A 12,412-nucleotide genomic window follows, 5' to 3' on the forward strand; every position below is an offset into this window, starting at 1 on the left:
CTTCAACTCAGGAATTAACTTCTTCGATCCTGCTGAGATGTAATCTGTTGGCTAGCAGCTAAGTGGCAAGATGATAGCTAACTACAGTTAAGCTTAAGTGTAATATTAACTAGAGTTAGTTAGTTAGGAGTTAGTAAAAGCTGGTTAGTGTTAGAGGCAGTTAGTTTGTTAAATAGTGTAGGTTATTGTACACAACATAGTTTTTGAAAAAATGAAATGAGCTGATTCTCTTATTCTCTCATTCTTCTTTCATTTTCTCCTTCTAGATTCTTCCGTCACGTTATCTTTGATCATCATTTCCATGGTTGTTAACATGGTATCAGAGCCATCGGTGTGGATTTAAGCAAGTTTGCGAACGAGTCTATTCATCTAGGTTGCTTCAATTCTGCAATTTGAGGTGCTGAATTGTCTCAGAGCAATTCTTGATCGAAGCTAGGGTTTGCAAATTGTGTTCTATCAAGCCAATTCCCAGTCAACAATGGCAATTGAAGACGATCAAATCAACAATACTACTCCTGTTTACACAGCCACAACCTCAGCGAATAGCAATTTCATGACTACTACTTCCTTCCCTACCATTGATCATAATCACCCTCTGTATCTGCAGCCAATCGACACACCAGGTAGTATCTCTCTTCAACTTACTGGATATGATAACTATGCTTTGTGGAGTCGTGCAATGAGAATTGGCTTGCTAGATAAGAGTAAATTAGGATTTGTCGATGGTAGGTTTCCTAAGTCTAAGTTTGAGCCTGAACTCCATGATCTGTGGGAGAAAGTGAATGTTATTCTCTTGTCATGGATAATGAATGTTGTGAGGTCAGGGTTGCTAAATAGTATTCTATATACATCTAGTGCTCATAAAGTTTGGGAAGATTAAAAGAGATATTTGATAAAGTAAATGGTTTGAGAATTCTGTACCTACATAGGGAGGTTCACATTTTGACTCAAGGAGTTATGACTGTAACTAACTATTTCTCCAAACTAAGAGTGCTTTGGGATTAGTTTGATGCTCTTATGTCATGTCCTGGTTGTCCCTGTCCTGAGTAAAAGAAGTATGCTCAACATTTTGAATATCAAAGGCTCCTTCATGATGGCGTCCAACATCGTTGCTAGACAAGCCAACAATGAATAACTTAATGATTTTCCATTTTGACGATTCTTCCCACGTAGTGATCTTTTTCTTTTACTTAAAATATTTAATGAAAATTGGTTTGAATTGTTAAATGAAAACAGCGAGAAACATTAACAATCATAAGAACAAAACCCAAAAATCACAAGTCTACTAATACATGCCAAGATCTAGTGTCACAAGTATATAGGCAACTTAGTAGAATATACAAAATATATCTATCCTACTGTCTGAAAGGGAATAGACAGAAACAAAAAAAAGGGGACTCCGACATGCTACTGAACGACTCGGAAGGGCAGCTCACCGTGGAATCCCGAACCCAGATCAAGAATGCGCGACGGATGGATATCCAGATGCACTTGCCTCAGATCTTACACAGTCAAGTGCAGAAGTGTAGCGTGAGTACATAAAACAACATGTACCCAGTAAGTATCCCGCCTAACCTCGAAGAAGTAGTGACGAGGGGTCTACTTGACACTTACTAAGGCAAATGATAATAAATTTAAGTTGTAATTGAGCACCGATTACCATAAATACACTAAAACTCAACAGCAAGTGATGGCAAAATACCCTCTTTTTCACAATATTATTTCCAAATTTATCTTCCATTAAACATTGGAGCAATATTAGTTATGAGTATAAAATCTCAAAAATAAATATAGTCATGCACAGATAATGCCGAGGACGTACGACCCGAACCAATATAACGATATTTAAACTGTGCACTACCGAGGGTCGAACGGCGCGAACCATATATGCATCTATTTAATCTTCCGAGGCGTTCGGCCCGCTCCACAAAAGATAAAACACATTAAACAACCAATTCAAGATTTTATTAAGAGGCAAATATTTTCAAAATTTCAAATTCTCATTTAACGGTCAAGTGGATGAAGTTTAGCCTTTTCAAGGTTCCTTTTTCAAATTCTCATTTAACGGTCAAATAATTTATGGAATGCTCGGGTAATAATGAATACCACGTTAGATCTCCCCTCGTGAGAGTTTCTCCGAATTTCTTTAACAACATAGATTCAATTTCGTGATAAGCTAAATCATTTCCTTTTACTGCCGTTGTGTAGGTGGTAATATGCTCATGTGGGTCTGAAGTCCAGTTATACTTTGGCATTTCAGGCATTTTGAACCGTTTTGGTATTAGTTCTGGTGTCGCACTCGACTTGTACGACTATTGAGTATACTTTTTCGAGTTCAGGACTTTCAATACTGGTGGTGCACCGGGATCTGGTCCATACGGGTGTTTACTTCCCTCATAAATCGTAAAAGTTCATTCTTGAACGAGTCGTTCTCATTGTTGAGACCGGATTCGTTTCCCCAGCCCCGCAGGGGCCAGCTTTACCCCTGGGAGTGTTGTTGTCGACTCTCTGCATTGTTTGGTTTGCGGGAGCACCTGGAGGAATTGGATCTCGTCTGTTTGCATTATTCGAAGCCCCCGATAACGCCTGCTTCAACTCTGTCATAACCTTATCCTGCCGCGTGAGATGGCCTAGAATGATCGTGTGTTGCTCTTGCAGGATCCTCATTGCATCCACGACATGCTCCTCATCAACATCATCGAGAGTTGTCTCCCGAACATATCAAGGGTTCTGCATGTCATGCACCGGCGTGGCTTCATTTCCCTCGTTGCGGGTGTCACTAATTGAATCCTCGAAATGAGGCTGATCCCTTCGAATTTTAGGGTTGTACGTGTTGTTAACAGTGTTATCTTCCATTTTTTGTGATTTTTTCTAAGACAAAATAATCAAATCACGTTAGTAAAAAGGCAGGGATCAATTTAATTGCACGATTGTCTAGGCCCACAGTGGGCTTCAAACTATTTACCCGTAAAACGGTATAGTTGAATTTATATGTGTTTTCTAGACAAGTGAACTAATTTGATCCTGAAATAATGCGATAATTGAAGAAATGTATAATATTTAGCCTTAAAATGTAGATGAAACAGAGATGACAATTCCGGGAACAAGGTTTCCGGGTACAACAATGATGAGATCAAAAAGCGAAAATGTAAGATTGTATTAAGCTTTGTATAGAATGTATTGTAAGTTTAGCCAAAAACTTTGTGCCCTTTACAATGATAACTTGGCTCATTATTTATAGTTGTGTCTAGGGAAGGAGGTCCTAGGATCGTGCTCTCCTTTAATGTCAATTATGAGGGTAATTGATGAAGACGTAACGGTGAATATAAATGCCAAATTCTCTGTAACGAGTCGTCGCTCTTAATGCTGTAGAATATTCCTTATTAAATGCCACCGGACGCAGAGCATTTAATACACCTTTATGAACATTATCTCTTTCGGTGACAAGCGGAATGACTGCGTTCGATTTTCGGCCATCCCCATCTAGGATTGCACGTGTCTTTCCTTTAAATGATCACGTGTCATACTATATTTCACCCTATACATGTATAGGACTACTTAGGAGAATTAGGCTGAAAATGAAAGATTTCCAAATTCTCCGAGTTTCTGGTACTAAATTGTGACAAAGGACTGAAAGGAGTTGATTATGCAAGCAATTAGCAGTTCTTTCGTATGTCTAGTTGTCCATGAGGCACGATGGTTTACTTGGTTGCCATTAGAAACAAATTGCATTATGAGATGGATTCCTGCTTGCTCAGGAGTCGTAAGATAGTCGTTGGCTGTGAAGGTATTTTCTTTTCTTTTCTTTCTGACTGTACAATAAGATCTATCTAACATATACAGTACTACTTAATAGTTGAGACTATATTTTGGTCATGTGCTAGCTTTAACTTTAATCGTGTGAAGGAAAATATTCAAAGCTAGGAAAGGAAAATAAGAAAAAGCAACAATCAACCAAAAAAAATACACATGACAGAAGTAAGGAGCAAAACTCAGAAATTTAGATGCCAGGCTGGCTATCCCAGTAAAACTAAAAAGGAAAACCAAAAAAAAGGAAAACAATGCCACATTGGCGATCCGTGTGGAACCTAAACGTACCAATCAAACTTCGCACATCTACTCTATATAAACACAGAACAATATATGGCTGGAAAAACGTACCGGGAAAGCAATTCAAATTCGAAAACTACTTTCAACATGCCTTCAACAACAGCAACCAAATCGGTGGGCGGTAGAGGGAAAACCCAAAAAACTTCAAAATCCATCTCCAGATCTCAAAAGGCGGGTCTCCAATTCCCCGTTGGCCGAGTTGCTCGGTTTTTGAAAAAGGGTCGTTATGCTCAGCGAGTTGGCTCCGGTTCACCGGTTTATCTCTCAGCGGTTCTTGAGTACCTTACTGCTGAGTTATTGGAACTTGCTGGGAATGCTGCGAGAGATAACAAGAAGAACAGGATTGTTCCTAGGCATATACAGCTTGCTGTGAGAAACGATGAGGAATTGAGCAGGTTGTTGGGATCTGCTACCATTGCTAATGGTGGTGTTTTGCCCAATATTCACCAGAATTTGCTTCCTAAGAAGATTGGCAAAGGGAAAGCTGAATTTGCCTCTATTTCTCAGGAATTTTAGATATGTAGGTGTTGTATTAGGGGATTTGGTAGTGAACTTTTATTTGTTCATAATGGTTTTATGTGAATGACAAGTTTGTATCCTCATCCTATTATGTTGAAGTGTGTAGAATTTAATGAAGAAAAAATTAATGGGTTTATTTTAATTGTTAGAAGACCTATTTTTAGTTTCTCTTTGCTTCTGTTTCTATCTCCTGACTTTAATTATATACTTATTGGCAACGCAAATTTGAAGAATCTGCAGATCAAAATAGTCTCTCACAATACGATGAAGATTGAAATAAACTTAAATCAGATTCTATATATTACGTAAGTGGACTTTTACTTACTGGCGTATCATCTTTTTAAGGGAATCTTTTGGTCCCTCAGCAAACTCTTATCTCCTCCAATTGTCTAAAATAAGACCATTTCTCAAATTGAATTCTGTAGTCCCCTTTGCTCGAATCTCCATCTGCAACATAAACTTTTGGCATAGATCAAATAATAATTAAGTTAACATGATGATAATACAAATTGTTCGATTGCTATCTGCCATTGAATTATGCAACAAACAACATGGTGTAACTTTTTGTAGAAAATTGTTTTTAAGTATTTTCAACAATTTAAAGCTACCAAACTACATATTACTATATTTAGAAGCCAATGGAAGCCAAATAGTTTAAGCAATACCAATATTTCGCAATCCTAATTCCTAGATTTTAGTTAGTTTTTTTTTTTTTTTGTGGCTAATGATTTAGTACCTTTGCAATAAACAAGAATCCATTCTAAAGTCTATAACTAGTGTCTAGTGGTATCAAAATTTACAGCTATCTATGTTTATGTTGTGCCGAAAAAAAATAAAAGGTCTAACTAACTTCTAAGCATGTATAGTAGTTATACAATTAAGAAATATCCACTCAAAAACAATAGGAATTAAGTTAAAACACTTTTCCTAATAGAACAGATTTAGACATTGTCTTAATTACATATTTCTTACTTAGCAATCTAGAATCAATCGGGGATGTATCTCAAATGGTAGAGCGCTCGCTTTGCATGCGAGAGGCACGGGGTTCGATCCCCCGCATCTCCATAATTTTGTTCCTGCAATTTTACTTTTCTTTTTTAATTCGTTTTCCTTATCGGTTCTTCTCTCGTAGCAGAGTCATATTTACTCCAACTCTCCCTCCCTTTATTTTGAGAATTTTATGAATTTCGCCGAAGTTGTCAATGGCGTTTGTAGTTCCTCTGTGCAACCTTGCTCCAGATTTAACCGTCTCGAAACTCTGCTTAGGTTAAACTCTTTGCTTCATCCTGTCTTTACTTTGTACAAAGCCGGAGAAAGGTGGCCTTTTTGACGCCTCATTTATTCTCACAGGAACCATGACTTTCGGCGAGCAAAACACCTTGGCCGAATCATTTCAAATCCTCGACAAAGCCTTCAACTCCGGAATCAACTTCTTCGATTCTGCTGAAATGTAATCCTCAAACCTTACGTCTCTCTGCTCAAGTTTATGCTAACACCTCAACTGTGGATTTGGTACTACCCTTATGTAAGTTTCAAAAGGAAAAACCGGCTTTAAAATCGAATAATGAATGAGGATTACTAAATTACTCTAACTATAATTCTGAGAAGATTAATTTAATTTCGGCTAATTTAGGATTGAAGCTTAACTGATTGATAGATTATGTTGATATTAAACTGCATTTATTTTATTCTTTTTTAAAACCTATGAAAACCAGGTATCCAGTACCTCAGCGTGCAGAAACTCATGGCAGAAGTGAGGAGTATTTTGGGCGTTGGTTTAGAGAAAGAAAAGTCCCTCGCGATAGTGTTGTTCTCGCCACTAAGGTCTTCAATATTTAGCTCTTCTTTATTTCCCTCTGCATTTCATCCTATAGATTAAAATATTGTATGAAAGATATATAAATGTGTTAAAAGATTGAATTTTCAGTTTAAGCGTTGCATGTTGAATGTACTGTGTATGATGTGTAGGACTGGTTAGGAGAATTTAGGCTGAAGAGGCTAGATTTTCCTAAATATGTCTGGTCTTTATGGTACTTAAATGTGACAAAAGAGTTGATTATGCAAGCAATTAGTAATTCTTTCCTATGCCTAGCTAGGCCATGAGGCAGGATTGAATGCTTTGTTGCCATTAGAAAACAATTGCATTATGAGACGCATCCATGCTTGTTCCAGCGTCATAAGGAGTAAAATTTGTTGTTATCTGTGAAAGTATCTCTTTTTCATCTTTAATTTCTTAATAATGAAAGTACTTTATTTGTTTCTAACATGCGGTTAGTGGTATTTTTCCTTTTCTTTGTTTGGGGATCTTATTGCAACTGCACTAGCATTTTGATATTTTTGCACAACTATATTGGTACAGGTCAGTGGACCATCTGGACAGATGTCTTGGATCCGAAATGGACCAGAAAGCTTGGACGCTCAGAACATAACTGAGGCTATTGATAATAGGTTGAGTAAATCCTTGGTTGTTGTTTTGTTACCATTACATTGTCCATGCAGTTTTTGACTGCATCAGAATATCAGATGATTTTTGACAATTAAGCTTGCTTCTGGAGATGACCTCTATCTGCTATGATTTATATTTTTGTGCTGCTTCTGATGTGGTACCTTATTGAATTGATGCAGCCTGTTGCGTGTAAAGACTGACTACATTGACTTGTATCAAGTTCACTGGCCTGATCGGTTTGTAGATAAATCCTACAGTACATTTTCTTGCTTGTTTTCTCACATATGTAAATGCTCAAAAAAAAATAAAAAAAAATCAAAGTTTAAACAGATATCTTAAGACATTTGCTTCTTCACCTGTCAACATCCCATTTAATGTTCACCATTTTAAACTTTCTGGCAGCTATGTTCCTATGTTTGGAGAAACTGACTATGACCCGCTTCGAAATTATACGTCAATTAGTTTTGAGGAACAACTTGATGCTTTAGAAAGAGCTGTTGATGCTGGTAAGGTCAGTCATGATGGCGAAGATGCTAACTTCACAAACTACTTTTCCTCATGAAGGCCGAGATGTTAACTTCATAAATTTGGTCACTATTTTCTATTGGGTGTTCAATATATTCTCCTTAGATCAGATACATTGGCCTTAGCAATGAAACACCATATGGTATTATGAAGTTCCAACAAGTTGCCAAAAGCAGAGCGGGGAATCTTCAAATAGTGTCTGTTCAGGTGTTGTATTGCTCAATCCTGTTTAATGTCGGCACTTCTTTGTCTTTGCCTCCTTCAAATATTCGTTCATCACTAATATAAGATAACGCTCGATTCGGCTTCTTTCTTTCCAGAATGCATTTAACTTGCTATGTCGAAATTTCGATTTATCTATGGCTGAATGCTGTCACAACGAGAGGTAATCCCTGTATTGTATGGACAAATTTGGGTTAGGCATTCTATATGAGTACGTGGTGTTGCTTTATGTACTAGAACATCCATTTGTGCAAATGATGCATCTAAGAATGGGAATAAGTGCAGTCTTGCTTTGTTGTCCTAGAAGCACACATTATACTAATAATGAGGGTGAGATAAATATTATGGATGTACAATGGGAAATACCTGAGACAATGGAGGGGGTGATGCATAGCTGGGCATGTAGGAGAAGGGAAAGATGATATAGAGCATCGATGTAGGCTCACTAGAACTTATGTGGGTTCTTTGGAGGGAAAGGAAGATAAGAACATCCGAAGGGTATAATATGATTTTGTACAGATTAGGACATCTCTTTTGTTCTTGATTAGTTTTTGGTGCACCCACGAGATCTCTGATTGTAATGATGATTGAGTGTCTTTTAATAGAGAACCATATTTCTGTGTAGGTTCTCAACTTATGGTATACTGCTTGCTTATCGGGTTTCTTTCCCCAAACATCAATGAAATATTACCTTGTCAATAAAAATCAACTACTAGTCAGATCTTCACAGGCTTCTATGCACTCTTATTGCATGTAGTAGGATGCATGATGAAGAGTGAGGGTGCATTGGGAACCTTCTAGAATATTGTTTGCAGAACATGAATGACTCTAATAAGGGGATATTGATCTTAAATTTTCTGACAAGATCAGGAAACTAAAAGGCGTGTGTCAGAAAAGCACATCGTTTATCAATTGATTCCAACAATCTTTTTTTAACTTTCGAACTGTTCAGGGATCATCTAGTAACTCCTATATTACAATTTAAGCTGCAATCATATTAGCACTGTTTAACATCCTTCACAGCTACACTAAAAGCTTTCTATTTTATGTCCTGTTATCTCATTTTTGTTAGTGACACTGGTACATCATTGTGTCTAGTTGTCTTTCCTGCAAAGGCATCATTAAATTGTACTACATGATTAATGTCCCTGGAGCTAACTTGACTTATTCCAGTTAGTTTGACCATGACATCGTTTGCTACTTTTCATCATTGTTTGATCTTAGCATATTTATAGAAGAGATTTTCATGTATCATTTTCTGAGAATCAAGAGTTTCATGTATCATTTTCTGAGAATCAACTTAAGAAGAAAACGACCATTGCTCTTTAGGATTTGAACCTATGGACTAGGGAATGACAAAAACGATATAGCTGATAGAATCTTTCTTCAGTCTGGCTGCTTTCTGCAATAACAACCTGCCTATTGTCAACTTAATGGGAAAAATTTGTTGTGAACTTACTGACAAAGATGAGGTTCATCTATTAAGTTGAAATATTTGCGGAATTGACTGTTGCTAACCTCTTTGCTTACCTATTGCTGAATGTCTCTAGGATAAGCTTGTTGGCATACAGCCCTCTGGCCATGGGCATACTTTCTGGAAAGTACTTTGCCGAAGATGGAGGTCCATCTGATGCTCGTTTAAATCTGTTTAAAGGTCAGATCAATTGCCAGTTTCATTTGAATATTTAACTAATGCCTGTAGATTTTCTTACTATACTAATCCCAAACCTCTGATAGGGAGGTATAAGGAAGGGGAGTCCAGATACAACCTGTCAAAATCTAATGCTTTATATGCTGCCAAAGTAAGGGAATTCTTCTTTCTAAAGCTGTCTTATAATTTTGCAAAACTCAAATATATACTGGTCAGTAAATACACAACTTTTGGCACCCAAAGGTATGGTCTAGTGGTCAATGAAGTTGGTTGAGAACCATGAGGTCTCAGCATCAAATTCCAACAGAGGCAAAGAACACTGGGTGATCTCTTCCTACCTGACCGAGCCTTGGTGGATAGAGTTACCCGGTACCTATGCTGGTGGGAGGTAGCAAGTACCCCGTGGAATTAGTCGAGGTGCGCGAAAGCTGGCCCGGACATCACTGTTATAAAAAAAACACAACATTTGGTACAGAAAGACCACTGTTTCTGTACAAAGATGATGCAACACTTAATATGCGCGTGTGTGAGATCTAGTATCTGTTTGTTCATTTTCTGCTTGACAGTAGAACCCAAACTTCTTGGGGAAAAAAAGGAGGAGGATGCTCTTCTACAATAAACAAATTTTCTCATGGTTCTGATATAGTTTCACTATGTAGTTGAATACCTTTTATCTTTTAAGACTGTAAAACATGTCCTCTTATGTCTGTTTCTATAGTTCCTATTGTCTTCACTAAAGGTTTTTAGTTTTTCTTAGTTTTATGTGACACACCAATTGAATTTTACCTTTGTGATGAATTTTGCTCATTTTGCAGTCATACCTAGAGATTGCAGACAGATATGGTATTCATCCAGTTTCTCTTGCAATTGGTATGACCAGTCTTCCTCCGAATTCCCCATTCTAGTTTAAAGTCATCTACTAATCACAGATTAGCCTTTATGGCTATTTCTTAATAGGCTAAACTGACATTATTATGCATGTGAATCGGTAACATTCTTGCTTCTGCTGTTGAGTTTAATTTCAGATTTAAGACTTGTCCTTTAGTCACCAAAAAATATATTTCGTTTGATTTTGAATTATTTGGCCAGCCTTTGTTATGAGACACCCTCTCGTGGCTAGTGTTGTCTTTGGAGCCACAAAAGTTTGGCAGCTCGAAGAGGTTCTTGATGCGTGCAAGGTCAACCTCAGTCCTGAGATAATTACTGAGATTAACAAGGTTCACTCGAGGTTTCCAAGCCCTTGTCCTTGAAAAGTATTGCTCTATAGGTCCATAATCAACGCAATGTCCCTGCTCTGAAGAGGCAATTTAAAATACTCTGCTTGAAAAGATTTTAGCTAGAATATTTGGACTTTATCATTAACTGATGGAGGTCTATCAAATGTGTGAAAATGACAATCACATGTGATAACAACCAAGAATTTGGGCTGTCGATTGGTGCTTTGTATCTATCTAGCATGAAAAGGAAAGAAAAAGATAGGAATCTGAGAGTATTAATTGTTTCTTTTCCTTTTTGTATTAATTGTTTCTTATTGTAGAATTCAACACGGCAAGTCGGCAACCAACGCTGTTAAGTAGTCACTTAGGCCACGCTGCCGATGATACTTCTTTTTGCAACAAGAATATGTTTATTTTCTCCAATGACTTTTCAAGGGTAATAGGTGAAAAGACATGCCTTGGGACACTTAAAAGGATTCATAGTAACTGAATTGTACAGTATTTATTTGTTGATGACTTCTTTGAGGACTTGGGAAACAAAAGACTTGGGATCTGAGGGTAAGAAACAAGCGTAGAAAAATCAAATTAGTTGGTCCAACCGAGATAAGAGAAGAGGTGGACAAATTATCAAGATGCACTAAACATTCCAAATTTCCCAACTCTTGTGGAAAATTATCGGGTAAATGGTCCAGAGGAAAAAGTCTAATCTGATTATCATAATATGTTAACAAATTTATTTCAACCTTGTATCTTTCGAATAATTAATGTGTTACCATTTCCTTTAGATATGAAATATCGACGTAGGTACACGTTTCTAAAGGAAAGTACGAAAATAAATACATTATTTATTTAATCAATTGATATTTAGACATTTATTTAAGTGTAGGGAGAAGTTCTTATTCCATTATACATTCCCTCTAGGGGTGTATATAGGTCGGGTTGATTCGAATTTTTCAATTATTAAACCAAATCAATGATATCGGATTTTTAAATTTATAAACCAAACCAAACCAACGAAGTCATGTTTTTCAATCTCGGATTTTTTCCAGTAAAGTCTTCATAGCATAAAATATGTAACTTGTGCTCCAAATATTTTTTAAGTCCTAGTAAAATACAATTATATAATGTATTTTTCAAGAAACTAACAGAATAATATGAGATAAGTCATAGCATTATACTAAAATATTCAATAACAAAGATAAAATAATAAAATTACATAAAACAAATATTGCTAAATAATAAGCCATAATGAAAATTAACATAATCTAAAAATATTATATAGGTCATGCTAAAATAAGTATAGCTAATAAGTACTAATATTATTTACATATCTAAGCACTAAAGAAAAAGATAAACTAAGTTATGCATTTTCATTATAAACCAATGTAAAGCTAAAATAATTATCCAACACTATCGTCATTCCTAGTATTGAATTGAATTTCTTTTGTTAGCATTAGTATTGATTTGAACTTTGTTTGAGTTACTACATTTATGCGTTATAAAATTTATTTATCATTCAAGAATGTTAAGTCTAAACTTGAAATAATACGTTAAAAGATAAATCTGTGAAAAAGTTTAAGAAATATTTATAAATTACATTACAATAAATATTTATATGTATAAAATATTTTTTAAAATTATATAAATGTGCTATCGGGTTGGTTTGGTTTGGTTTGGTTTCGGTTTGACTTTTTTAAGTTAAAACCAAACAAAACCATTTAT

The 12,412-nt window shown here is 36.2% G+C and overlaps 3 protein-coding genes and 1 non-coding gene across 8 annotated transcripts; all 4 read left to right on the plus strand.

The window, feature by feature from the left end:
* Positions 1-478: 478 nt before the first annotated feature.
* Positions 479-880, plus strand: LOC142173514 (uncharacterized). The gene has a single exon (XM_075239119.1). The coding sequence runs from the start codon at positions 479-481 to the stop codon at positions 878-880; it is 402 nt and encodes a 133-aa protein (XP_075095220.1).
* A 3,248-nt stretch (positions 881-4,128) lies between these two features.
* Positions 4,129-4,793, plus strand: LOC107800861 (histone H2AX-like). The gene has a single exon (XM_016624108.2). It carries the CDS (start codon positions 4,144-4,146, stop codon positions 4,624-4,626), a length of 483 nt encoding a protein of 160 aa, XP_016479594.1. The 5' UTR covers positions 4,129-4,143; the 3' UTR covers positions 4,627-4,793.
* Positions 4,794-5,621: 828 nt separating this feature from the next.
* On the plus strand, positions 5,622-5,694 carry TRNAA-UGC (transfer RNA alanine (anticodon UGC)). The gene has a single exon. It is a non-coding gene; the product is annotated as a tRNA-Ala (tRNA).
* Positions 5,695-5,750: 56 nt separating this feature from the next.
* Positions 5,751-10,965, plus strand: LOC107800860 (uncharacterized). Of its 5 annotated transcripts, XR_012702712.1 has the most exons (13): positions 5,751-5,895; positions 5,980-6,079; positions 6,345-6,453; positions 6,989-7,077; positions 7,255-7,311; positions 7,478-7,586; positions 7,706-7,807; positions 7,921-7,985; positions 9,373-9,476; positions 9,560-9,624; positions 9,717-9,890; positions 10,289-10,343; positions 10,563-10,612. XR_012702712.1 is itself a non-coding variant. In XM_016624103.2 (12 exons), the coding sequence occupies exons 1-12, from the start codon at positions 5,832-5,834 to the stop codon at positions 10,721-10,723; spliced, it is 1,080 nt and encodes a 359-aa protein (XP_016479589.1). In that variant the 5' UTR covers positions 5,751-5,831; the 3' UTR covers positions 10,724-10,965. The 5 variants fall into 5 exon arrangements, 4 of the variants coding, with proteins under 4 accessions (XP_016479589.1, XP_016479592.1, XP_016479593.1 ...); XM_016624103.2 differs by lacking the exon at positions 9,717-9,890 and having other exon boundaries at positions 10,563-10,965; XM_016624106.2 differs by lacking the exons at positions 9,560-9,624; positions 9,717-9,890 and having other exon boundaries at positions 10,563-10,727.
* The last annotated feature ends 1,447 nt before the right edge of the window (positions 10,966-12,412 follow it).

The sequence above is a fragment of the Nicotiana tabacum genome, chromosome 19 (assembly GCF_000715075.1).
Source record: "Nicotiana tabacum cultivar K326 chromosome 19, ASM71507v2, whole genome shotgun sequence".
NCBI lineage: Eukaryota > Viridiplantae > Streptophyta > Magnoliopsida > Solanales > Solanaceae > Nicotiana > Nicotiana tabacum.